At 48.5% G+C, this 26,372-nt stretch overlaps 1 protein-coding gene across 1 annotated transcript; it reads left to right on the top strand.

Annotated features, from left to right (window-relative positions):
* The first annotated feature begins 828 nt into the window (after positions 1 to 828).
* Positions 829 to 19,709, top strand: THNSL2 (threonine synthase like 2). Its single transcript, XM_052648850.1, has 9 exons — positions 829 to 932; positions 2,634 to 2,868; positions 5,334 to 5,528; positions 6,559 to 6,711; positions 10,023 to 10,253; positions 13,793 to 13,941; positions 14,040 to 14,165; positions 17,145 to 17,296; positions 17,805 to 19,709. Exons 2-9 carry the CDS (start codon positions 2,646 to 2,648, stop codon positions 18,028 to 18,030), a joined length of 1,455 nt encoding a protein of 484 aa, XP_052504810.1. The 5' UTR covers positions 829 to 932; positions 2,634 to 2,645; the 3' UTR covers positions 18,031 to 19,709.
* Positions 19,710 to 26,372: the final 6,663 nt, after the last annotated feature.

Below are 26,372 nucleotides of genomic sequence, written 5' to 3'. Positions count from 1 at the left end.
AAATGGGTATATCTTTCCTTTTCTCCTTTGCTTTTCGCCTCTCTTCTTTTCATAGCTATTTGTAAGGCCTCCTCACACAGCCATTTTGCTTTTTTGCATTTCTTTTTCTTGGGGATGGTCTTGCTCCCTGTCTCCTGTACAATGTCACGAACCTCCCTCCATAGTTCATCAGGCACTTTATCAGATCTAGTCCCTGGAGCTATAGGGAAACCCCTAGAAGAGATCTATGCTTAATAAAAAGTGTTTTCCTACAGAACAATGTCATGAATCCCCGTGGATTCTGAATTCCTGACGCACTCCTGAGAAGTTCCTGAGAAACACAGGGCTCGTCAACCTTGAGATTTTTGCAGGTGGGAAGCATGAAGCCCAGCGAAGCTAGGGGCCTTTCTTCTTTCCACCTGGCGCTCAGTTTTCTAATCTGAAACATGCGGCGATATGGTACCTCCAGGGCTGCAGTGACGATTAAGAGGCTGAATAAAACGTTTAGCAAAGTGGTTTTCAGTTCAGTTCAGTTGCTCAGTCGTGTCCGACTCTTTGCGACCCCATGAATCGCAGCACGCCAGGCCTCCCTGTCCATCACCAACTTCTGGAGTTCACTCCAATTTACGTCCATCGAGTCGGTGACGCCACCTAGCTATCTCATCCTCTGTCGTTCCCTTTTCCTCCTGCCCCCAATCCCTCCCAGCATCAGTTTTTCCCAATGAGTAAAAGGCCAAATGTGGAATACAGGTTCCGTCTCATTTTCATTCCCTCCCGTTTCCTCCTCCACTTACTCCGCCCTCGGCCTCCTACCCATGAGGCCCCGCTCATCCTCCGACCCGAAGCCTGGATGCTGCCCGCCCAGCCCCGCCCTCAAGACCGGAGCCTGGCTCTCCCACTGCGCTCGATCCGCCTCCCGGCCGAGCCCTGCCGCTTCCGGAGCCTGGGACTGGGTAACCACGCCGCCCCGGCCCCTGCAGCCCTCGCACCATCCAGCCCAGCAGGCTGATTCCGGGGTGGGGGTTGGGGTTCCGCCCCACGCGAGCCGGCGTCCCAGCGGCCGAGCCTCCGGCCAGCGCTCCAGCCCCGGGTCCCCTCCCCGCGTCGCCCCCCGGCAATCGCGGCGCCCTCTCAGAGCTCATCGGTAGCAAGACGGAAACTTCTCGAGATTTCGGTCAACCTTGTCTTCAGCGTGGCTAGGTCGGCCTCCCTGCCCTCCCTTTTTTCAGCCTCTAGTTCGGGCGCTGCGACTTGGAGGAAACCTGGGAAGGTTGAGGGTTCCCGACGCTTCGAAAGTTTTGCAGGATTTCTGCAATTCACGGAGAGCCCCGACACTAAGCCTGTTGGGTTTTCCTAGGCTGGGAGTGGAACTTTATTCTGCAGCCCTGATCAAAAACGCCTTGGCCCAAGGCCAGGCCCGCCAGAGGTGCCAGTGACTTGGAGAGGCTGGCGGCGCCTGCCATGGCCCTGCCTTGGCCACCATCCCAGGGGCGCAGCGATAGCCGCCTAGGGTTCGGCCGCCCGGGTTTAAGTCTCCGCCCTGCCCCCATCCTTGCTCAGAAAATCTCTTGGCCTGGAGGAGGAGCCCTTCTTAAGATGTTTCCCTGCCTTGCGGCCATCTCTTGTTTCCTTTGCTCTTCATCCAGATTATTGGTCGGATATTTTCTGACCTGTCTCCACCCTGGAATAGAGCCCAGCGGAGTCACAGAGGCAAATTACAAAATCATGCGCCAGAGGTCATTAGTCCAAGCCAGGCGCTTGATTTTCTTGGTTAACTTCACCAATTCACCACGTCCTGTGGCAGCTGCTTCTGCTGCTGGGCTTCTCTATCTGGTTTGTTGTTGCTGTTCAGACTCTCTGCAACCCCCATGGACTGCAGAAGGCCAGGCTCCTCTGTCCTTCTTTATCTCCTAGAGTTTGCTCAAACTCATGTCCATTGAATCTGTGATGCCATCCAACCATCTCATTATCTGCTACCCACTTCTCCTCCTGCCCTCAATCTTTCCCAGCATCAGGGTCTTTTCCAGTGAGTTGGCTCTTCACATCAGGTTGCCAAAGTATTGGAGCTTCAGCTTCAGCATCAGTCCTCCCAGTGAATATTCAGGGTTGATTTCCTTTAGGATGGACTGGTTTGAACTCCTTGCTGTCCAAGGGACTCACAAGAGTCTTCTCCAACTTTCAGTTCGAAAGCATCAATTCTTTGGCCCTCAGCCTTCTTTATGGTTCAACTCTCATGTCCCTACATGACTACTTGAAAAACCATGGTTAAAGTTAAACACGTTTAACTCCTTAAACAATGGTTAAAGTCAAACAATTGGACTCTCAGTTTTCTAGGTAGCGCCAGGGGTAAAGAATGCCTGCCAATGTAGGAGACATAAGAGACTCGAAGTTCGATCCTTGGGTTGGGAAGATCCCTTGGAGGATGGCATGGCAACCCACTCCAATATACTTGCCTGGAGAATGCCATGAATAGAGGAGTCTGGCAGGCTATAGTCCATAGGGTCGCAAAAGAGTTGGCCATGACTGAAGTGACTTAGCACACATGCATGAGTGATGGCCCAGGGGTTAGCTGAGGGAGCTGGGTGTCCTTGGGCTTTGCCCCGTGGGGTAATGAGCTTGGAGACTAAGTGCCTCTGGGGCTGGTCCCTCTGCAGGCCCCCTGGATCATGTGGTATGTCAGCACTCGGGGGATGGCCCCACGGATTGACTTCGAGGGGGTGCTCTTCTCTGGCTATGCTCCAGACGGGGGCCTCTACATGCCTGAGGAGCTCCCACAGCTGGGCAGAGAGACCCTGCATGAGTGGAGCACGCTCTCCTACCCCAGCTTGGTGAAGGAGCTGTGCAGCCTCTTCATTGCACCTGAGCTCATTCCTAGAGATGACCTAAATGGTGAGTGCCCCTCTACCTTTCTACTCTCCCACCTCACTATTCTGCCAGCCCAGACCCCAGAGTTGCAAAGCCATCATTTAACCCCTGGGAAAGCCCCATATTTCCCAAAGTTTGGCTTCCCAGGTGGCTCAAATGATAAAGAATCTGCCTGCACTGTAGGAGACCCAGGTTTGATCCCTGGTTTGGGAAGATCCCCTGGAGAAGGGACTGGCTACCCACTCCAGTATTCTTGCCTGAGGAGCCTGGTGGGCTACAGTCCACGGGGTCACAAAGAGTCAGACATAACTAAATGACTAACAAGTCCCCAGTCATATTTCCCAAACTTTGGAGTTTTTCCCAGACTCTGAAATCCCAGAACTGAAAATATCCTCAAAGAGTTTCATCCATTCCAACTCCCACCCCCAGTGTGGGGCATGCCAAAGTGATCAGCAGAGAATTTGTTTTTAAAAAACCTTTTCAAGACTAGGGATTTTACCATTTACCTTGAATGAGATGCTTGAATATTTGAATATTTCCTTCTTGCATGTACTTCAGCATTCCTGGGCTTCCCTGGTGGCTAGATGGTAAAGAATCTGCCTGCAATTCGAGAAACCTCGGTTCAGTCCCTGGGTTGGGAAGATCCCCTGGAGGAGGGAATGGCAACCCACTCCAGTATTCTTGCCTGGAGAATCCCCACGGACAGAGGAGCCTGGCGGGCTACAGTCCATGGGGTTGCAAAGAGTCGGACTCGACTGAGCAACTAAGCGCAGCATAACACAGCACATTTATAACACATAACACAGCACAGTATATAAAGCACCCAGACCCACAGATTGCTACTTTATTTCCTCAAATGGTAATTCCAGAAGGGACTTTGAGAGTGTTCTGGACCAGCTCATTTCAGACTGTTATGTGTCTACAGATTGTCCCTGGGAATCTTGTTAAAATGCAGATTCTGATTCAGTAGATCTGGGGCAGGCCTGAGAATTCTGCATTCCTATCCAGGCTTCCCTGGTGGTGCAGGGGTAAAGAATCTGCCTGCCAATGCAGGAGACTCAAGAGATGTGGCTTCTTGATTCCTGGGTGGGGAAGATCCCCTGGAGGAGAAAATGGCAACCCACTCCAGTATTCTTGCATGGAAAATTCCATGGACAGAGGAGCCTGGTGGGTTACAGCCCATAGGGTTGCAAAGAGTCAGATATGACTGAGCAACTGAGCATGCATGCATCAAGCGTCCAGATGATGCTAGTGCTGCTGGTCCATGGACCAACTGTATAATGTAATCCATAACCTAATGGTGAGAGTTTGAGACTGAAAAGAACTCAGAATGTAGTTTGGGACTTACCTGGTGATCCGGTGGTAAAGAATCTGCCTGCTAGTGCAAGGGACACAGGTTCGATCCCTGGTCCGGGAAGATTCCACATGCTGCAGGGCAACTAAGCATGTGCGCCACAACTACTGAAACCCGGCTCACCTAGAGCTCGTGCTCTGCAGTAAGAGAGCCCACTGCAATAAGAAGCTCGCTCGTGCAACGAGAGGCTAGCTCGCTCACCCCAACTAGAGAGTAGCCCACCCACAGCTACTCTGGGTGTGGTAAAAATAAATTAAAAAAAACATTCTAAATGTAGTTCAGTGACCAGCACTGATGGCATTGCCTGGGTATGTGCTAAAATTCTCATTACTTCCTCTGACTTACTGATCCAAAACCTGCATTTTAAGATCCCAGGTGACTGGTTTGCCAATTAAAGTTTAAGAAATGCCACTCTAGATGGGCTTAGCTTTAGGTAGGATCCCAAGTTACTGGCATCACAAGTGTGAGATTAAGTAATGCAAAAACAAAGAAACAACTCTATTTTTAGGGAGGAAAATTAGAAGAGATGAGATACTTGATTTGTTTCTGGCATGACTGTTTAACTGAATCTCTACTGGAATACATGCACACAAGAAATCCAAATGGTGAAGAAATCTATAAAGTAAAAAATGAAAGTCTGACAGCATCAATTTGCTGTCTGGGAGAATCACTGTCAGGAATCCATGAACAGTTTGGTTCATGTCTTTCCAAACTTTTCCCCCTAAGATAATACAATTGTATTCATACACAGTATCCTTTACAATAAAAATGTCAGGTCTTTTTATCTGGTAACAAGATAGAAAATTCAAATTTAAAAGTGTAAAGAGACTAGAATGAACTTGGAGGACAAGTGTGTGTGTATGTGTGCGCGCTCAGTTGTGTCCGACTGTTTGTGACCCCATGGACTGTAGCCCATCAGGCTCCTCTGTCCATGTGATTTTTCAGGCAGGAATATTGGAGTGGGTTGCCATCTCCTCCTCCAGGGGATCTTCCCAACCCAGGGATTGAACCCACATGCCTTGAGTCTCCTGCCTTTGCAGGCTGATTCTTTCCCACTAGCGCCACCTGGGAAGCCCTGGAGGAGGACTAGAGAATGCCGTTTTCACTGTACGATTTCCCTTCCTTCCCCTTGCAGATCTGATTGATCGTGCCTTCAGCAGATTCCGCCGCAGAGAGGTGGTGCATCTGTCCAGGCTGAGGAACGGGCTGAACGTGCTGGAGCTGTGGCACGGGGTCACCTATGCGTTTAAGGACCTGTCCCTGTGCTGCACAGCACAGCTCCTGCAGTACTTCCTGGAGAAGAGGAAGAGGCACATCACCGTGGTTGTAGGTGTGCATCGTGGGCATGTGCCCCGGAGCCCACAGCGCCCCAACTGGCCGGTGTCCGCCCAGGGGGTGCCCTCCACCGATGTCTCCTGGGAGTGTATTACTGATTCTTCTAGAGCAGCTTTCTTTAAAAAAAAAAAAAGATTTATCATACCATGTGAGTTTCAGGTAGACAGCACAGTGATTCAGTTATATGTATCTATTGTTGTTGTTTAGTCGCTAAGCTGTGTCTGACTCTTCTGCGACCCCATGGACGCTATCTAGCCCACCAGGCTCCTCTGTCAGTGGGATTTCTCAGTGTTACAAAATGTTGAGTATAGTTCCTTGTGATATACACTAGGTCCTTGTTGGTTATCTGTTTTATACATGTGAAGTGCTCAGCTGTGCCTGACTCTTTGCGACCCCGTGGACTGTAGCCCACCAGGCTCCTCTGTCCATGGGATTTCCCAGTCAAGAATACTGGCTGCTGCTGCTGCTAAGTCACTTCAGTCGTGTCCGACTCTGTGTGACCCCATAGACGGCAGCCCACCAGGCTCCCCTGTCCCTGGGATTCTCCAGGCAAGAATACTGCAGTGGGTTGCCATTCCCTTCTCCAGGAGATCTTCCTGACCCAACAATCAAACCCGTATTTGTTGTCTTTTTTTGCATTGCAGGTGGATTCTTTACCCCCTGAGCCATCAGGGAAGTCCTGTTTTAAATACATGTATATATATGTTAATCCCAACCCCCTAATTTGTAGAGCAGGGTTCTTAACGTTCTCTTGTGCCATGGACCCTTTTGACAGACTGATGGGAGGCTATGGAATCTTCTCAGAATAATAATATAAATAAATAAAATATATAGATGATATGGTGTCAACTTCACAGGTGCCTTGATTTGTATCCATAGGTCTCTTGGAGGTTCAAGGACCCCAGGTTAAGTACTGGATTCCTACCCCCCAGGGCATCCCCTCACTTGGCAACTGTGCTTTAAGGGCCAATTTCTTTCCATCTCCCTTTGTCTAAAGAGGAGGGTTCCTCCTTCTTCCCATCCAGGAACTTCTGGGGACACAGGAAGTGCTGCCATTGAGAGTGTTCAGGGGGCAAAAAATGTGGACATCATTGTTCTGCTGCCCAAGGGTCACTGTACAAAGATTCAGGAGCTCCAGATGACAACAGTGCTAAGAGAGAACGTCCACGTGTTCGGAGGTGAGTGTTGGGACTAAGGTTCTAGGCACAGCGTGGCCCTGCCTTGAGTGGCTCTATGTTGGGAGATGGACTGGAACCAAACTAATCAATTGTCTAGCTGAGCATCCTGCCTCCTCTCCTTTCTCTCCCCTTCCCTTCCTTCATCAGTCATATTTTGAGGTTGGTATTTGCCCCGACTTAGCCCTAAGTAGGCTCGTGGCTACCCAGTCTAAGAAACTATTGGAGGTGACTGGTGCATAAACCATTACTAATAAATAGTACATCCAAGGACGTGCAGGTTTAAACCCATACCCCAAAGAATGCTACCTTCATGCACATTCAACCTGTTTGTGCCATGTCTGCAAGGCAGCCATTCAGAGCCTTGGATTTGAGCCAGATGACTTGGATTTTTTTCCAGGGCACTGAAGTTCGGAGGGCAAAAACACTGCCCTCTGAGAAAATGTGCTGTTACATGTTGGCAGCTCACACTCTCCCTTGCAGTGTTAAATCAACTAATGCATTTGGTTAGCAGGTCTAAGTATTTAAAATAGGAAGCTACTCAGTGGTACCTATGGCTCCTGACTCCTACTTCCTGAGCCGCATCATGAATCATAGCATTTTATGCTTGCAGAAAGGCAAAAAAAATCTTAACGTCTGGCCATCTATTCTGAGCACATTTAATCATTATGAAGCCCCAGAGTGTAGGAAGGCAGGGTGAGTTTGAGTGGAGCCATACTTTTTATTGTGGGCTTCCCTAGTGGTTTAGACAGTTAAGAATCTGCCTGCAACGTGGAAGACTCAAGTTCAATCCCTTGGTTGGGAAGATCTCCTGGAGAAGGGAATGGAAACCCACTCCAGTATTCTTGCCTGGAAAATTCCATGTACAGAGGAGCCTGGCCAGCTACATACAGTCCATGGGATTGCAAAGAGCTGGATCTGACTGAGCAACTAACACACACTTGTATACTTTTTTATTTCTACCTGTCACACCCCACTGCACCCCAGGGAGCCCCAAGGAAGGGATAGGAAAATGAGCAATAGAGATCTTGGTGAAGTTTTATGCACTGTGGCCTGGAGCAAGCTATCTAGGTAGCCTGACTTGGTTTGATCACTTACCTAGCAGGATAACAAATGTAAGAGAAAACCCTCATTCTATAGCTGAACTGGCCTCCTGTTATAATCCCATAATGATGTTTCATATAACACCAATTTTGTCAAGGACCAAAAACACAGTGAAAACAACTGCTGCCCAGGGGAGTAGTGTGAGTATTCTTTGTCTATTTGTCGAGAGCAAACAAAAAGCCTCTTCTACTCTTTCCTTTAGCAAACCCATGTACATTCCAGTGAAAAGTGTATTGTTTAGCTAAGGCAAGTGTTGGCAGAATTAACCTTGGTAATTCATTGCCCATTTCTGGCCACATATTGGGCTTCCCAGGTGGTGCCAATGGTAAAGAATCCACCTGCCAGTGCAGGAGATACAAGAGATGCAGGTTTGATCCTTGGGTTGGGAAGATCCACTGGAGTAGGAAACGGCATCCCAGTCCAGCATTCTTGCCTGGAAAATTACATAGATAGAGGAGTCTGGCAGGCTGCAGTCCATGGGGTCAAAAAAGAGTTGGACGTGACTGAGCAGAGCATCTGACTACATTTTCCTGAAGTCATGGCAAGATTTTAATGCACAAGATTCAGGTTCCTAAGGGTTCCTAAACCCTAAGCACCAGAATTGCTATTTATGGATCTGCAACTGTCTTTGCCTAGAATCAGATCAGAGAATAGGTTTTTGTGCCTCTGTTCTGGACCTGCATCCTTCTCTCCTTGTATAGAGATGTTGGAAGGCTTTTATCTAAGGGCATGTATAGAAGCATCATTCCTGATCATGAGTTGGAGAACAGTGCACATTAGGAAAATGTGGCGGATATGTGGATGGTGATAAATACAGTATGTCATAAATGTGCATAAATTAGTTTTTATTTCAAAACAGTACCGTTAAAGTTCTTCCTTTCCTTCCTGGAATCTTCTGACTTGGTTTCCAGGAGGATATGCATTAGTTCAGGAGCTAGCAGTGGGTGTGTGTTTTCTCCTGGACTAGGGAGCTCAGGGAGTAGAGATGGGTCACCTGGATTGTTGTGTCTTAGATACTGATGTTTTCTGAAGTCATTAATATCCATTGTACATTATATACTCAATTCTTCTTAAGCACAGGGTAATCAGCCAATGCTAGTTATATATTATTTGGGTTGTTTTTGCCTGGAAATAACAGAAAACCTAACTCAGACTGACTTGAACAGGGATATTTTTCAGCTCATGTACCTGTAAGCCTAGAAATGGAACAGGCCTCTGACTGGTTGTTTCACTGCCTTCTGGGAGCCAAGTATTCTTGGTTCCATCTTCCCCAGTTCTCAAGCTTTTTGTGGTTCATGATGGTTACTGAAGGTAACCAAGTCTCTCTTCCTGTGGCTGTCTCTTGAAAGCAGTGAATCTCTCCCTTGAACCCAGCAAATATCCCCCTTGTAACACTGATCTGGAGAGCCCTGCAGCCTAGTGCTACTACCTGATGAAAGGGGAAGTGACTGGTAACCTCCACGCCTGCTCTGGCATTTACCCCCAATAATCGTGTCCCCCTCTGGCCTCCAAGTTTGGATTCAATGGAGGAATAGACCCAGGTTCTAGATAAGAGATTAATGTTGGCTTGATTGCTGGTTGGGCTGGGTTGAGGGGTGCAACTTGGACTAGGCGTCAATTTGCCCAACAATTACCCAATAATTCATCCATAAATTAAAGCGCACACACATCCAGCTTAAGGAGAAATCCTGCCCATACCAGATTCCCAGCCACGTAGGAGCTGAGGGCAGAACCTCCACCCTTTGATCTAAATGAGGGAACAAGGGCAGACCCCACAGAAAGAGCAACTCTTTCCCCTCAGCCCCTAATGGAGAACCATGGAGTAAAGCTCAGCCTGTCACCATCTTCAGTTCAGTTCAGTCGCTCAGTCGTGTCTGACTCTTTGTGACCCCATGAATCGCAGCACGCCAGGCCTCCCTGTTCATCACCATCTTACAACCTAATAAACTATCCTGTCCTTGTTCCCAGAGCCTGGGGAAGAGGGCATGGACTACAAAGAGGAATTCTTCCCCCGGTGTCCCAGAAGGTTGATATTTAATATATAATTTTAGATAATGGTAGAAACACTGGAAATGTGACCACAAGGATATGAGCCATGTGTTGAGTGAAGGTCCCAGTGGGATGGGCTCAGTCTGAAAGGCCTTGGGGCGCATGCTGACCATCTGGGGGTTCTCCGTGCTCCTGACAGCTCCTTCTCTCTCCCCTGACAGTGGAGGGTAACAGCGATGAGCTGGATGAGCCCATCAAGACGGTGTTTGCTGACGTGGCCTTTGTCAAGAAGCACAACTTGATGAGTCTGAATTCAATCAACTGGTCCCGGGTCCTCGTGCAAATAGCCCACCACTTCTTTGCTTATTTCCAGTGTGTGCCATCCTTAGACATGCACCCCCTGCCCCCTGTGGAGGTGGTTGTGCCAACGGGGGCTGCCGGTAACCTTGCAGGTGAGGAGACCCCTGGACAGAAATGGGCTTTCCAGAAAAATGCCCATGGTCCTTGTCCTCCCAGCCACCCTTTGGCTATAACCTAGGTTGGGTCTTTTGTTGTTTAGTTGCTTAGTCGTGTTCAACTCTGCAACCCCAAGGACGGTAGCCCACCAGGCTCCTCTGTCCATGGGATTTCCCAGGCAAGAATACTGGAGTGGGGTGCCATTTCCTTCTCCAGGGGATCTTCTCGATCCCGGGATTGAACCTCGGTCTCCTGCATTGGGAGGTGGATTCTTTATCACTGAGCCACCACGGCCAGGTTGGGTCCTAGGTGATGGGGAACTACACGAAAGAACCTTCCAGAAAATGTCCCCCTGACTTCCTGGGAGGATGTCCCAGCCTTTTGCCACAGCGGGAGAGTAACAGGTTAACCCCAGTGTGCTCGGCTGCCTGATCTGATGTGGCGCTCAGCAGAGTGTGGGGAGATGAGGTGAAGGTTCAGCTGCTGTTTCTAGATGGCAGAGCCCTCTGCCAGGAACGTGGACTTTCCTCCCAGCCCTGGCCAGCTCCCTGCTCTGAGGATAAGGGCTCACCTGGCACAGCGTGTTCTCAGAGACCGTGTGATGTGGAAAGAGTCCTGGACTTGGGCTTCTGGCTCCAGGTCTGCCCTTTACTAGCTGAAAGGCTGTCCCTTAGGTTCAGCTCCTCGGCCATCAAAGGGAGATTGGACTGCTTATCATATCTCTCAGGACGAGGCGCAAATTAGATTCTCTGTGTGTGTGAACTTTGTGAAGGTTGAGTGCTATAAAGCTGCGTGGCATGAAAATCATTTCCTGTAATTTATAGGAACGTTGATCAAGCACTGACTACGTGTCAGGCAGTGCTCTGAATGCTTCCCTCATATCAATTCATTTAATCCTCACATGGGCCTATGAGGGGCACGATACTGTTCCTTTCATTTTACAATGAGGAGGCTGTGGCACAGAGAAGTCCTTGGACAGCCTGTCCTTGTTTATGCACTGGTCAGTCCCAGGGCCAGGATGGTAGCCCAGGCAAGCTGGCTTCAGAGTCTTCACCCTCTTGAACTTATGAGGCTGCCTCTTGATGGACCTGACTTTTTTCTGATGGCTCTGTTAGTGGCATCGCTTCTGATGGGTGCCCAGGTTGGCTTAGGTGAGACCATGGAAGCATCTTAGTGCTCAGGAGTCTCTCTGACTTCAGCTAGCACAGGGATGGAAAAAATGAGCAGGCTGTTAGACAAGGACGGTTCAGCCTTCTTCCCTGTCCGTGGAGTGAAGCCCACCACACTGCCCATTTGCATCACCCCCCAGGGAATGGTACCACCTGCCTGTGCCCTGTATCTGCCACAGTGCCTGGCACAAAAGCCACGTTTGCAGAGGGATCTCCGATCTAGCCCCGTTCCGTCAGGAACCAGCTGCTTGGCTTCAAGCCCCTGGACCTCCTAAGCCTCCATTGTTCCCCTGTCATACAAGGATATCGTGGCATTTCCTGAGGAGCTCATGAAATAAGGCTGTGAACGTGCTTTGCAAAACTGAGTGACATTGGGTGGTGTGGGCATCCCTAACTCCTTTTACTTACTCTTAGAGATAAACTATTCATGGGAATAGGAACCTTCCTAAACTCGATACCTCTGGGCTCTCGATCTCTCGGGATGAGGCATTTTATTTGTTTCATGCAAACAGGAGATGCTGTTAGGGTGGACAGTGGCTGCTGGCCCGTCCTCCCTCGGCCCCTTTCCAGGAGACTCAGCCTGAAAGCACTGGTTCTTAGTCTGGGGGCTCAGCGTGTGCTCCAGACTTAGACAGACTTCTAAGTTCACATCCTCACTCTGCCACTTAGCAGGCTCTGAAAGTGAAAGTATTAGTAGCTCAGTCGTGTCCGACTCTGTGACCCCATAGGCTGTAGCCCGCCAGACTCTTCTGTCCGTGGGATTCTCCAGGCAAGAATACTGGAATGGGTTTCCATTCCCTTCTCCAGGGGATCTTCCCGACCCAGGGATTGAATCTGGGTCTCTCAAATTACAGGCAGATTCTTTACCATCTGAGCCACCAGGGAAGCCCAAAGCAGGCTTTGGGTGGGTCATTTCAACTTCTCAGAACCTCCGTTTTCTCTTCTGCAAATGGTGTGTGTCAGTACCTGGTGGGGGCAGGGTTTGGCATGGAGAACAACATCAGGGCACAGTAACCCCCTCCTACTCTTTCCTCCCTTTTTTGTTTTGGTAGCAGCTTTATTGCTCTATGATTCACATACCATACAATTCACCCATTTTAAGTATTCAGCTTAATAATTTTTAGTGCACACAGATTTGTGTAGCCATCACCATAATGTTTTAGAGCATTTTCATCACCCTAAGAGGAAGCCCTGTTCCCATTAAGCAGTCATTCCCTCATCTATCCCAGCTTTAGGCAGTCACTAATCTATTTCACTTCCATAGATTTTCCTATTCTGGACATTTTATGTAAATAGAATCATTCAATATGTGGCCTTTTATGTCTAGCTTCTTTTCACTTAGCATAACATTTTCAAGGCTCGTTCATATTGTAACACATGTTAGTACTTTATTCCTTTTTATGGCTGAATACTATTTTATTATATAGATATATCACGTTTTGTTTATACATTTAAGAGTTAATGGACATTTGGTTTGCTTCGGTTTTTTGGTTATGAATAATGCTGCTATGAACATTTGTGTATATGTGTTTGTGTGAATCTGTTCTCAGTTATCTTGAGAATATACAAACAAGGAGTGGATTTCTGGGTCATACTGGAACTCTGTGCTTAACTTTTTGAGGAACTGCTGGACAGGTTTCCAAAGTGGCTGCAATAGTTTACATTCCTACTAACAGTATATGGGGGTTCCAATTTCTCCACATCCTGACCAAGACTTGTTATCATCTGTCTTTTTGATTCTAACCATCCTAGTAGGTATGAAGTGGTGTATCATTGTGATTTTGGTTTGTGTTTTCCTGATGACTAAAGATGTTGAATGCGCTTCGCTGGTGGCTCAGTGGTAAAGAATCTACCTCCCAATCTCTGGGTCAGAAAGATCCCTGGAGGAGGAAATGGCACCCCCCTCCAGTATTCTCACCTAAAAATCCCATGGACAGAGGAGCCTGGTGGGTTACAAATGTTGCAAACGAGTTGGAGACCACTTAGTGACTAAACAACAGCAACAGTGATGTTGAGTATCTTTTCATCTGTCCACTGGCTATTTGTATATCTTTTTTGGAGAAATGTCTACACAAGTCCTTTGCCTATTTTTTAATTGGATTATTTATATTTTTATTGTTGAGTTGTAAGAGTTCTTTATATATTCTCAGTTCAAGTCTCTTATCAGATATACGATTGGCAAATGGTTTTTCCTATTCTGTGGATAGCCTTTTTATAGTGATAAATTGATAGTAATATATTGATAGTGTCATTTGAAACACAAAAGCTTCAAAAAGCACAAAAGCTTCTTAATTTTGATGATGTTCAATTCATCTATTTTTTCTTTTGTTGTCTGATTTTGGTGTCATGTCTTCTCCTCTCATAAGCTGGGTGCATCGCTCAGAAGATGGGGCTGCCCATTCACCTGGTCGTGGCAGTGAACAGCAATGACATCATCCACAGGACCATCCAATGGGGAGACTTCTCTCTGTCCGAAGTGGTCAAACCAACCTTGGCGTCAGCCATGGACATTCAGGTGGGATGTGTGTGCAGGTCTGCCCCAGGTGTTGGTTCGGTGGAGGTGGACAAGGGCTGAGGTCAGCATGACCCCTGGGACCCTGCCTCTCTGCTCAGGTTCCCTACAACATGGAGAGGATCTTCTGGCTGCTATCTGGCTCTGACAGCCAGGTGATAAGAGCCCTCATGGAGCAGTTTGAAGGGACAAAAAGTGTGCGTCTACCCAAGGAGCTGCACAGCAAGGTCAGTCACCACTCACACACCATGGAGAAAGGAAAGGGTACAGCCACGAGACCAGACCTGGGGTTTGAAAATCTTTTCAAGGAAAGGAGATGCTTGGGTATTTTTTTGAGTACTTGCTATGAGCCTCACACTTCTGCAGTTTATGAGGATTTATTTTTTGAATGGGGAGAGGTGGTTGGTTTAGAGGTTATTGGTTTAGAGTTAGATGCACGTAACTCCAAGCCAGTTATGAGACCTTGGATTCGTTTCTTAAACTCTGTGCCTCAATCTCCTCATCTGTAAAACGGGAATCATGAGAATGCCTGCCTCATGGCATTCTTGAAGATTTAAGTCCATCAGACGCTTTGTATAGTGCCTGGGAATATAGGGCTTAAGATTGTGTGTGTGTGTGTGTGTGTGTGTGTGTGTGTTAGTTGCTCAGTCGTGTCTGACTCTTTGCGACCCCATGGACTGTAGCCCACCAGGCTACTCTGTCCTTGGAATTCTCCAGGCAAGAATACTGGAGTGGGTTGCCATTTCCTTCTCCGAGGGCTTAATATAGTAACTATCATTATTTTATTCATTATTGTTGTTGATTTCCTATAATAACAACTGGAAGCCATTTTCTCTATCCAGTATGTACAGAGACTATTGTTCAATTAACTTAAAAAAAATAAAAATAAAGGAGAGGGAGTTTCTTGGCAGTCCAGTGGTTGGGGCTCTGTGCTTGCACTTCAGGGGACCTGAGTTTGATCCCTGGTCAGGGAACTCAGATCCTGCAAGTCACAGCACTGCCAAAAAATTAAATTAAAAAAATAAAGAATAAGGAGAAATTTTGTCTCCAGATGGATAGGAGTCTAGGGCTCAGTTGCTCAGTTGTGTCTGACTCTTTGCGACCCCATGGACTGTAGCCTTCCAGGCTCCTCTATCCATGGGATTCTCCAGGCAAGAATACTGGAGTGGATTGCCATTTCTGTCTCCAGGGGATCTTCCCGACCCAGGGATCGAACCTGGGTCTCCTGCATTGCACGTGGATGCTTTACCGTCTGAACTACTAGGAAGCCCTCTAGGGAGGGATTGCTTTTATTTTAATGTAACCTGGTGATGGAAACTTATTTAATATCAAAGAAGGATTTCATGTATTGAATTTGACTATAATTTTCTCTACCACAATCCTACCAACTGGTCATCCAGACTGTGTATACTTCCAACAACAAGGACCTCACTACCTCACATCAGCTGTAGTCATTACAGAGTTCTTCATGTCAAGCCAGAATCTGTCCTTCTAGCTTGTGTACTGGTGAGCTGATTCCCATACTTGAAGAGAATCTTCCTTTACCTGCTAAGCCTTCCTGGTTCCTTTAGCTACATGGCATAAATTGCATGGCGTAATTTTGAGTGGTTAATGTCCATCTTAAAGAGTTGTTCCCAGAACTAGATACAGTTCTGCGGACTCAGTCACTCATACAGACTGGTGTGGACTTTGTCTTCTGGAATCTGTGCTTCTTTTCCTCTCCTTTTTTTTGGCCGTGGCCTGTGGTTCCCCACCGGCGATCAACGCTGCCCCCACACTGCACTGGAATCCAGGAGTCTTAACCACTGGACCACCAGGAAGTCTTCCTATGCTTCTTCGATACAGCCTGTTTTAATCAGTTTGGACTGCTATAACAAAGTACCACAGACCGGTGACTTATAAACAATACAAATGTATTTCTCAGAGTCCCAGGGACTGGAGGACCAAGGCCAAGGTGCAGGCATCAAGGTCAAGGTTGGATTCTGGTGAGGGCCCCTTCTGGGTGGTAGTAGGCCTCCTTCTTGTATCCTCATATGGCGGAATATGAGACACTAATAAAGATACTAATTCCATTCATGAAGGCTCCACTCTCATGGCCTAATTACTTCCCAAAAGCCTCACCTACAAGTACCGTCATATTGGGGTTAGGGCTTTAACATGTAAATTTGGTGGGAACACGACTATGAAGACCATAACACAACTAAAGTTCAGCTTATTTAATGGTTTGTTTTGATATTCCTTCTCCTCATGTAAATGAGATGCTACATGAAGACAGACACCATATCCTCTGGTCCTTCATTCTCTCCCTGGCTGTACATGTAGAAGTTACTCCATCTGCTGAAACAATATTCATTCATTCATTGATGTTACTTACCGACCATGAGCCAGGAACTGTGCTTGGTGCTAGAGATACAAATATAAATAAAACACTCATTGTCTGCTGTGAACCATAATGGGTCAGGAAGATGTCTAAACAATTTATAATAACCTGTGGTTTCTATTGGGCTTCCCAGGTGGCACAGTGGTAAAGAATCCACCTGCCAATGCAGGAGACATGGGTTCACTCCCTGGGTTGGGTAGATCCCCTGGAGAAGGGAATGGCAACCCACTCCAGGATTCTTGCCTGGGAAATCCCATGGACTGAGGAGCCTGGCAGGCTACAGTCCATGGGGTCACAAAGAGTCGGACATGACTTAGCAACTAAACAGCAGCAACATGGTCTTTATTGATTGAAGTTGATTATATTCATGGTTTCTGGCACAAGCAGTGCATTTTCAGAGAATGATCAAATAAACCATTTACACCGAGGGAGCACTGAAAAGGGAGTCTTCCTTTTTCTGAGGTAGTGGGCAATTTTCCTAAAGGAAAGCTGGAGATCTGGGTGGAAACTGATGGGAAGCTATTCCCACACCTACAGGGAGGGGGCGCACTAACAGCAAAGCTCTAGGAATGCTTGAGTGCCCTTAGCCTGTTTCCTGCTGATTCAGAGCCAAATTCTAACCAAATGTATTGACCTGAAACTCAAACGTGTGCTTCCTCTAACTTGAGTGAACCTGTTTAAAACTGGGAAACATGGGAAACTAGCTTTTTCTCTGAGCTGAGTGTGAGCCATTCCATCTGAACATTTCATTTGAGTTTCTGGTGTGTATCCAGATGGTTGTACTGGGTGGTGGGTTTTTGGTCACCTCCTGCCCACTTCCCCTCAGCTTTCGGAGGCAGTAACCTCTCAGTCAGTGTCGGACAAGGCCATCATCCAGACGATGGGCCGCTGCTGGCAGGAGAACCAGTACTTACTGTGCCCTCACTCGGCCGTGGCCGTGAGCTGCCATTACCAGCAGGTGGACAGGCAGCAACCCAGGTACTGGTGGTGGGCGCCTGAGTGTCGGGGAGGGGGGACCCCTGGGACCTCTCTGGGCCCATCCTCTTCCCCAAGCAAGGGGCACAGGAATGTGAACAACTTGCTTTTTTGGCGGGGAGGGGGAGTGCCCCACATGGCGTGTGAGATCTTAGTTCCCTGACTAGGGATCGAACCCAGGCCCTCTGCAGTAGAAGCACAGTCTCAACCACTGGTCCACCAGGGAAGTCCCACAAATGGGTTTTATGAGCATAGTGGGTGCTGAGTGAAGGTGTGTGCTGAGACTGTGGTCCCGGAAGAGGGAGCTGGAACTCCAAAAAGGAGGAGCAGTTGGCTAGCAGGGTCATTGCAGAGATGAATTCAAGGGACCAAACCTGTTTTTTTTCCTCTCTCTCTCCACCCTACCTCTAACCTTCCCCTGTTCCTTCTTCTCCCGCCTCACCTTCTTCCGGTACCTGCCCCACTATCTATTGTCTTCCACCCCATGTTTTTACCTCCCCTCTCTCCCCAGCCCTCCCCGCTGTTGTCTGGCTCCCGCCTCCGCAGCCAAGTTCCCAGAGGCCGTGCAGGCTGCCAGGCTGACCCTGGACACTCCAGCCGAGATCCTCGCCCTGGAGCACAAGGAGGCACGCTGCACCCCAATGCGGAAGGGCGACGACTGGACACGGATTCTCCGGGACACGATTGAGCACGTGAGCCAGCAGTGGCAGGGGCGCTTCCTGAATCTCCCGGCATAGCCCTGCTGGAGATGGCTTCCTTTAGGCCTCGGCCCCCGGGAGGTGTCCCCTGTGAGCCGGCCAGTGCACCTTCTCCCCATTAAGGGTCTGTGCAGGAGGTTCTCGGGGGGCTGCTCTAGGGGTGGGGGTCTTGAGCCAGTGGGCGTGCTCTGTTGCCAGGATGCTCTGTGCTGTCTGATGTTGCGCCTGATCCCCTGGGAGGCGGGGAGGGCTCCTGCAGATGTTGCAGGGGGTGCACTCCCACTGCCGGGCAGTGCAGGAGCATTGCTGCTGCCTGTGAAAGTTTCAGTGGATAAGAACGTGCCTGCCAGTGCAGGGGACACAAGATTGATCCCTGGTCCAGGAAGATCCCACATGCCAGGGAGCAACAAAGCCCCGGTGCCAACTCCTGAGCCTGGGTGCCTGGAGCCCGTGCTGCACGAGAGAGACCGCCACGGTGAGAAGCCTGTGGACTACAAGGAAGAGGAGCCCCCGCTTGTAGCAACTAGAGAAGGCCTGAGCAAAGCAACGAAGAATAAGTAAATACATATATACATAAATAAAAATTTTAAAAAGAAGTCGAGTTCAGGGTCAACCTTGACTCTAAGATTTTGGACCCCAGGCCCTAAAACCTATGCAGGTGGGGACCGCTGACTCCATTAGCACAGGTCTGGCTTGAGTCTTAGTTTATCTGGTCCCCAAACCAGATCAGAGGCCTTGGCCTGCCTTGTCAGAGGCTTTGTTGTTGTGTTTAGTGGATAAGTTGTGTCCCACTGTTTGCAACCCCATGGACTGTAGCCTGTCAGGCTCCTCCTGTCCAGGGGATTCTCTAGACAAGAATACTGGACTGGGTTGCCATTTCCTTCTCCAAGGGATCTTCCCAGCCCAGGGATCGAACCTGTGTCTCCTGCATTGGCAGGCGGATTCTTACTATCTGAGCCACTAGGGAAGCCCAACATATGTGTACTAAACTATGTATAATTTCCCTGGTGGTCCAGTGGTTAAGACTCCATGCTTCTAATGCAGAGGCGCAGGTTCGATCCCTGGTTGGGGAAGTTCATATCGTGTGGCAAAAAAAAAAAAGAAAAAGATATATATGTATATAAACTACACAAACTGTGTGCTAAAATAGACATGAAGAAATAATAACAGCACTTACATTTATCTCTTCTCCCCCCTCTCCAGTGGATTGCCTATGGGCCTGTCTTTGGTAGTCCTGGTTGAGCACCGTGCCTGGTATATTCTGGAACTGGCAGGAACAGGGACATAGCTCCCCTGTGATTGCACATCTACCAGATACTGTGTAATGACTCAAAGTGTGGTCCTTGGGTTTCCCCAAAATGCAAACTCCCAGCCCCCATGGCACCCCACTCCAGTACTCTTGCCTGGAAAATCCCATGGATGGAGGAGCCTGGTAGGCTGCAGTCCATGGGGTTGCTAAGAGTCAGACACGACTGAGCGACTTCACTTTCATGCATTGGAGAAGGAAATGGCAACCCGCTCCAGTTTTCTTGCCTGGAGAATCCCAGGAATGGTGGACCCTGATGGGCTGCCATCTATGGGGTTGCACAGAGTTGGACACAACTGAAGCAACTTAGCAGTAGCAGCAACCCCAACCCTAGAGCACAGAAAATCTGTGGACATAGGTGGGGTGTCCTCAGTCCTTACAAATGCCCCCACATAAGTTTCCACCCCCTAATTTCAGGAAACCCTGGTAAGTTTATAAATAATTATCTTTTACAGGGAGATATGCTTTGTTTCCACAGGGGCATGCTTTCTTCCTGCTACTGTTTTTATGATCTAGCCTACACTGCCCAATTCAGGAACCACCAAACATTTGTTGAGTCCTTGCAATGTGAATAGTGTGAACTGGATTTTAAAATTTTAAATTAATTTACATTTAAATGTCAAATTACTTGATTCAGTTATTGGAAAACTTTTAAGTACGACTGGAAAAATGCAGGTCATGTTGGATCTGCTTTTTCAGCTATAAAATTTATGAAGTACATAAAATACTTTGTTTTGGAGCATAGTTGATTAATGTGTTAGTTTCAGCTGCACAGCAAAGTGATTCAGTTTACATATACGATACATGTGTCTGTTCTTTTCCAAGAAGATTCAGTGTTCTGATTGAGATGTACCACAAGTGTAAATTACATGTTGGATTTCAAAGACATCTAATGAAAAAGATCTAAAATATCTCATTAGTAATTTTATATCAATGATCTGTTGAAAGGATGGTGTTTTTAGGTATTAGGTAAAATAAAATATAATAGTAAATTAATTCCATCTTTTTCCTTTTCTTTTGCTAAGGACATTTAAAGTTGTATATGGGGCTTGCCCTTGTGGCTCCCAGTGTATTTCTAGAGACAGCAGTGATCTAGAGCTTAACCTTGGCTTTGTGTGTACATGAACACACTACAGATAGTTGTGGATTTGCTTATATTATTGGGTTCAAGTCTCGTGTGGATTGAGGGAGGGGGTTAGACAAACACAAAGACTGCAATATCAACACAACCCTCAGATCCTGGACCCTGGGAGCCCCTTTGGATGGCAGGTGAGGCAGGCACAGTGTGGAGAGATTTTGACCACTAGAGGGCACTGTTGCAACTACTCTGAGGCCTGCTGTGAAAGGACTCAGTGGCCATCTAGCGGTCTTCTCCCCATAGTTAAGGGGAGTTTGGGATGGACATGTACACGCTGCTGTATTTAAAGTGGATAACCAACAAGGTCCTACTGTATAGCACAGGAAACTCTGCTCATTGTTATGTGGCAGCCTGGATGGGAGGGGAGTTCAGAGGAGAACGAAGACATGTATGTGTACGGCTGAGGCCTTTTGCTGTCCACCTGAAACTATCGCAACATTGTTAGTCAGCTATAATCCAATATAAAGCTAAAAGTTAAAAAGATGCCTTCCTTCGCCCTGAGGTCTACAGGAGCTTCTGGTCGCCCAGGCTGATCTCTGCCTGCCACCCCACATCAGAACTTCCAGGCCTGCATCTCCATGGTGTCCAGGGGCTTGAAGGGAGAGGCCAGAGGGCGCCCTCTTACTGGAAAACTTGACACTGAAGCTTGGCACTCAGTGCAGAGAGAGCAGGAATGCTGGACACACAGGAGGATGGGGGAGCCTCCTAAAAGAATGACCGCGACCCTTACAGCCTCTGAGACACTTGAAGAGCAAACATGATGGAGCCCCCTGAACCCACTTATCCATCAGGCATGACAGGCCTGATACTTCAGGGTCATGTTTAAGAGGTCCATGAAGATACTTTAATTTCTTTTAAAAGCTGAGGAGGGCATGGCAACCCACTCCAGTATGCTTGCCTGGAGGATCCCCATAGACAGAGGAACCTGGTGGGCTACAGTCCACGGGGGTCACAAAGAGTTGGACATAACTGAGCGACTAAGCACAGCACACAAAAGGAAACAAATGAATATAATCTGGCTTGGATTGTATTTGTGTTTTACCAACACACAGTAGTACAAAAATTTTTTTAATATTTTTGCCCACTGAAAGCAAAAGTGCCCGGGGCCCACCAAAGTCATAATGCAGCCCTGAAAGGGCCTACTGTATACCAGGTGATATTTCATCAAATCAACTAGTTTAATCCTGATGGCAAGTTGTGAAATGCATGTTACTATCAACTAGGTTTTAGAGCTGAAGTAACTTGTCAGGATGGCACCAAGAGGAAGCAGAGGGGTGGGACCTGAGCCCCATGTGACTTCAAGTTCAGCGTGTATTTTTCATCCCCCAGGTCATAAGGAGCTGGTCACATTCTGCTCTGGTCTGCCATTCTCCATCCTGCCCCAGACCGTGGCCCTTCTGCTGGGTCCTCCTCCACCCTCCCTTACATGGGAGCAGCACAGCTGTGCTGTTCCAGGAGGCCTATTACAGGCTTCTGCAAACCTGTTTCCCAGGTCTCTGCCTGCAGCAACCCCCACCCCACCCCCACCTCGGCACCCAGGACCTGCTGCAGGTGGCCAGAGGCAGTGGTTCCTTGTTCTCTGCTGCCATATCTCTGAGGCCTTCAGGGCAGTGTTGGAGGTCACGTGTGCGTGCCAAGTTGCTTCAGTTGTGTCTGATTCTGTGTGACCCTGTGGGCTGTAGCCTGCTAGGCTCCTCTGTCCATGAGATTCTCCAAGTAAGAACACTGGAGTGGGTTGCCATGCCCTCCTCCAGGGGATCTGCCTGAGCCAGGGATTAAACCTGCGTCTCCTGCAAGGGCAGGTGGATTCTCTTCCTCTGAGCCACCCTGGGAAGCCCTAAATAAGGCGTGCATGCATGCTCAGTCACATCACGGGGTCACAAAACCCCTCACCTTCTGGATGGTTTGGAGACCTGTCCAGCACTGAGAGGCTACCATATATCTATGAAAGGGGACCCAGAATAAAGCCACTGGACACTACACAAATAGCGTGAAACATGAACTTCAGGATACTCTGGCCATATTCTGGGGCTGATTGGAGGAAAGGATAGCAGTGAGACGGGATCTGAAGAAACATCTACCCTTGTGCCCTTGTGAACAAACAAAGGCACACAGACACACACACAGACACATACCTACATATACATAATCATACTTACATACAATGCATCCCCCTCAATGGCAAAAGCAAGGATCCCGGTACGAAAGAAGTTAGAAGCAGGATGAAGTTGTCTTTCTGAGTTATCCACTAACGGGCAGTGTGACCACACACAGGTCGTTTCATCTCCCCGAACCTCAGTTTCCTCATCTACTAATTATAACGCTTACCTTGCTGGTTTATTTTGAGAATTACGTAAGATCATGCATTTCCAATAGCTAGGTAAATGTTACAATGCCTTACAAATGCTTCTTCTTCTTAATTTAGTCTGCACTGAACAATTTAGTACTTCTAAGCTGTCTTGTGTTTTTTGCTAGTTGCTTCTCGAATTTGTCTTCTCTTGCCTCTTCCTGGAGAATAAATTTCCTTCGTGGCCCCATGGAGTTGGCACAGCTCTGGGTGCAGTGTTAGAGTTGTTCTGGCTTGATCAGCGTGCCTAGCACAATCTCTGCAAGGGTTTGCATTGATGAAGATAATTGGGATGAGTCCCTTTCTTAAGCACTCATAATGGGCTGTTGGTGTTGTTCAGTTGCTACATATACATAGGTCATATCCAACTCTTTGAGACCCCATGAACTGTAGCCCTCCAGGCTCCTCTGTCATCCACTATCTACTGGAGCTTGCTCAAATTCACATCCATTGAGTCAATGATGCTATCTAACCATCTCATCCTCTGCTATGCCCTTCTCCTTTTGCCTTCAGTCTTTCCCAGCATCAGGGTCTTTTTCTATGAGTCAGCTCTTCACATCAGGTGGCCAGAATATTGCAGCTTCTGCTTTAGCATCTGTCCTTCCAATGAATATTCAGGGTTGATTTCATTTATAATTGACTGGTTTGATCTCCTTGCAGTCCAAGGGACCCTCAAGAGTCTTCTCCAACACCACAGTTTGAAAGCATCAATTCTTCAGTGTTCAGCCTTTATTATCCAACTCTCACCAGTGGAAAAACCATAGCTTTGACTATATGGACCTTTGTTGGCAAAGTGATGTCTCTGCTTTTTAATATGCTGTCTAAGTTTGTCATAACTTTCCTTCCAAGGAGCAAGCATCTTTTAATTTCATGGTGGGCTCAGCCTCTTGTAAAGCATGTTCCAGACACTGGACTCTTCAGTCCTGACAAGGACTGAATGAGAAAGTACCACTATGGGCTCAATTCTAGAGATGAGGAAATGAAGCTCAGAGAGGTTAAGTAATTTGCCTAAGGCCACCCAGTCAGTGAGTCCTGGAGGAAGGATGTGAGGCTGAGTGGAGGGTTTGTGAGCGTAACCTCAGAGCTAGATCAGGAGAGGAGCTCTGGGCCTGATGGCTCCCATGTTCTCTTCAAATGAGAGCCCGCGGGCTAGATGGGGTGAGGGCCATGTCTGAGGGTGGAGGAGAAGAGAAGGGCCATCACTAGGAGAAGGGCCATCTGGAGGGGGTGGTGGTGGTGCACAGAGCCAGCGCCTTTGCAGGGACCTCTCCTCTGGCTCAGGCTCCAGCTTGGAGCTGGGTTCCTCCTGGGGATGCCTGGAGCTGGTGTCTGCTGAGTGGAGCAGCTGTGTCGTGAGACCAGCGGGAGGTGATCATTTGGTGGGATTGTCAGCCACTGGCCGGGAGGCCCAGCCTAGAGGCTCCCACTGGAAAGACTCAGATGGATGAAGTCAGGGAGCTTTTGCTGAGTTTTCTGTGTCCCCAAATAAACAAAGGGTGAGCAGCACAGGGAGGGCTGGACCACTGGATTCCTGGAAGAAGGAGAGGACCCCCTTCTCTGTCCTGCTCATGGCCTTTGCCCAGGAAAGCATCTTCCCAGAATTCCTTGTTAGGCCCTACCCATCGGTTAATAAATGAATAACATTCCACAACCTGGGCATCTCCCAGGTGCCTGCTGGGCAAACGCTGAGGGCCAGCGTGCTAGCTTCCTAACAAGTGCTGCGGAGAGAAAAGGTAGGAAAAGATGCGGCGGGGGTCAACTTATGGAGAAGGGTAAAGTTTGTGGGAGCCCCCGGGGCTGTCCCAAGTCTGTGAGGTCTGGTTACTGGTTCTCCAGGACAGGAGACCAGGCATCCTTCTGCGGCCTCCTCCTCCTCCACCTGCCCTGACCTGTGTCACGGCGACTGGATTTAGGGCCTGCTCCCCAGTTACTAAAACATTCCTTAAGGGCTGCTGTCAAGTACCCCATAGGCCAGGACCTGGCCTCCACTCCTAGCCTTCCCTGAATAGCTTCATACTCAGTGTATAGAACAGGACAGGCAGGGGGCGCTGCAGGGCCCAGAGGAGTAAGATGACCAAGCTGGAGAGGGTGGGGTGGGGTGAAGAAGGCTGGGCTGGGTCTCCAAGGGTCTGATGTTCCTAGACTCAGGACTATCTCCTTCTCCTCGATGGTTTAGCCATCAAAGTACCTGCCTGTTCAGTCCTGTCCGATTCTTTGCAACTGTAGCCCACCAGTCTCCTCTGTCCATGGAATTTCCCAGGCAAGAATAATGGAGCGGGCTGCCATTTCCTACTCTAGGGGCTCTTCCCAATCCAGGGATTGAACTTGCATCTCTTGCGTCTCCTGCTTTGGCCGGCAGATCTTTACCACTGCACCACTTGGGAAAAGTAAAAGTGAAGTCGCTCAGTCGTGTCTGACTCTTTGCGACCCCATGGACTGTAGCCTAGCAGGCTCCTCTGTCCATGGGATTTTCCAACCAATAGTACTGGAGTGGATTGCCTTTTCCTTCTCCAGGGCGTCTTCCCGACCCAGGGATCGAACCCAGGCCTTCCGTATTGTAGACATACGCTTTACCGTCTAAGCCACCAGGGAAGTCCCAAAGCCTCACCCATCACAGAGATCTATTACAATAAGGTGAGGGATCTCCTGTTGTAGCGAAAGAATCTGTGTACTTGCTCCTCGGGGAGGAGACCTGAATGAATGCGCAGAACCTAAGTCACCAAGGCCAAGGTCCTGGAGAATGTACAGAGTCAAGAACTGAGGCTGGGCTCTGGCTGGTCGGGTCAGGGTGAAGCCCCTGGAGTCTCCTTGATTTGGCCGCTAGGGGGACCTACTGAGCGCCAGCTCTCCAGCCTCCCCTTGGTCTCCTCAGTCCCCGGGATCACAGTCTTCCACCATCCCTGAGCCAGACCTCATCCCAAGGCAGGGACAGCGCTAACTTGTAAAACCCACGCAATTTAGGTCTTGAGCGTTCAGAACAGTCAAGACCCAGCTCTGGGCAACGCTCCTGAAAATGCAGGTCCTTTCGAGCTGCATTCTCGCCCCCTTCCCCTGTCCCCCTCAACCTCTGGACCAATTTGTTGTTCAGTTGCTAAGTCGCGTCCAACTCTTTGAGGCCTCATGGACTGAAGCACGCTAGGTTTCCCTGTCCTTCGCCACCTCTCCCTCCAAATTCTCCAAGTCTGGAATGAGCCCAGCAGATTATTCACATGGCCAGCAGAGGGCAGCAGAACACACCCAAAGTCTCTCTCCTTCCAAAGATGATTGACATCTCCCCACCCAGCCCCAGCCCCACCCCCACACCCCATAGGCAAGCAGGTCTGACTTTGTTCTCTAGAAATTAGTGCCCCTGAAGGTCAGAGGGGTGATGGGCCCCAGAGATTTTTATTTTAAGCTCATTGCTTCTCAAATTTAATATTGGGAGCTCCCTCTTTTAAAAGTTAAATATGTATATAATGTGTTTGTGGGTATCACCTATCTTTCCAATATTGTCTTACATAGTTTTTCTTTTGTAATCATGCTACTAAAACATATGCAAAGGTAAAACTACCTATGAACCTGTTATACTGATAACGCCCATACAACGAGAA

The sequence above is a fragment of the Budorcas taxicolor genome, chromosome 11 (assembly GCF_023091745.1).
Source record: "Budorcas taxicolor isolate Tak-1 chromosome 11, Takin1.1, whole genome shotgun sequence".
NCBI lineage: Eukaryota > Metazoa > Chordata > Mammalia > Artiodactyla > Bovidae > Budorcas > Budorcas taxicolor.
The sequence above is the reverse complement of the archived record's forward strand: the minus strand, read 5'-3'. Positions and strand labels throughout refer to the sequence as shown.

What these genes read in the sequence shown, in the direction of transcription:
- THNSL2 (XM_052648850.1), top strand. Translation starts at nt 2,646, where the DNA reads ATGTGGTATGTCAGCACTCGGGGGATGGCCCCACGGATTGACTTCGAG. An exon ending in TCCTAGAGATGACCTAAATG is followed by an intron (nt 2,869 to 5,333) that starts GTGAGTGCCCCT and finishes TTCCCCTTGCAG; the next exon opens with ATCTGATTGATCGTGCCTTC. An exon ending in GCACATCACCGTGGTTGTAG is followed by an intron (nt 5,529 to 6,558) that starts GTGTGCATCGTG and finishes CTTCCCATCCAG; the next exon opens with GAACTTCTGGGGACACAGGA.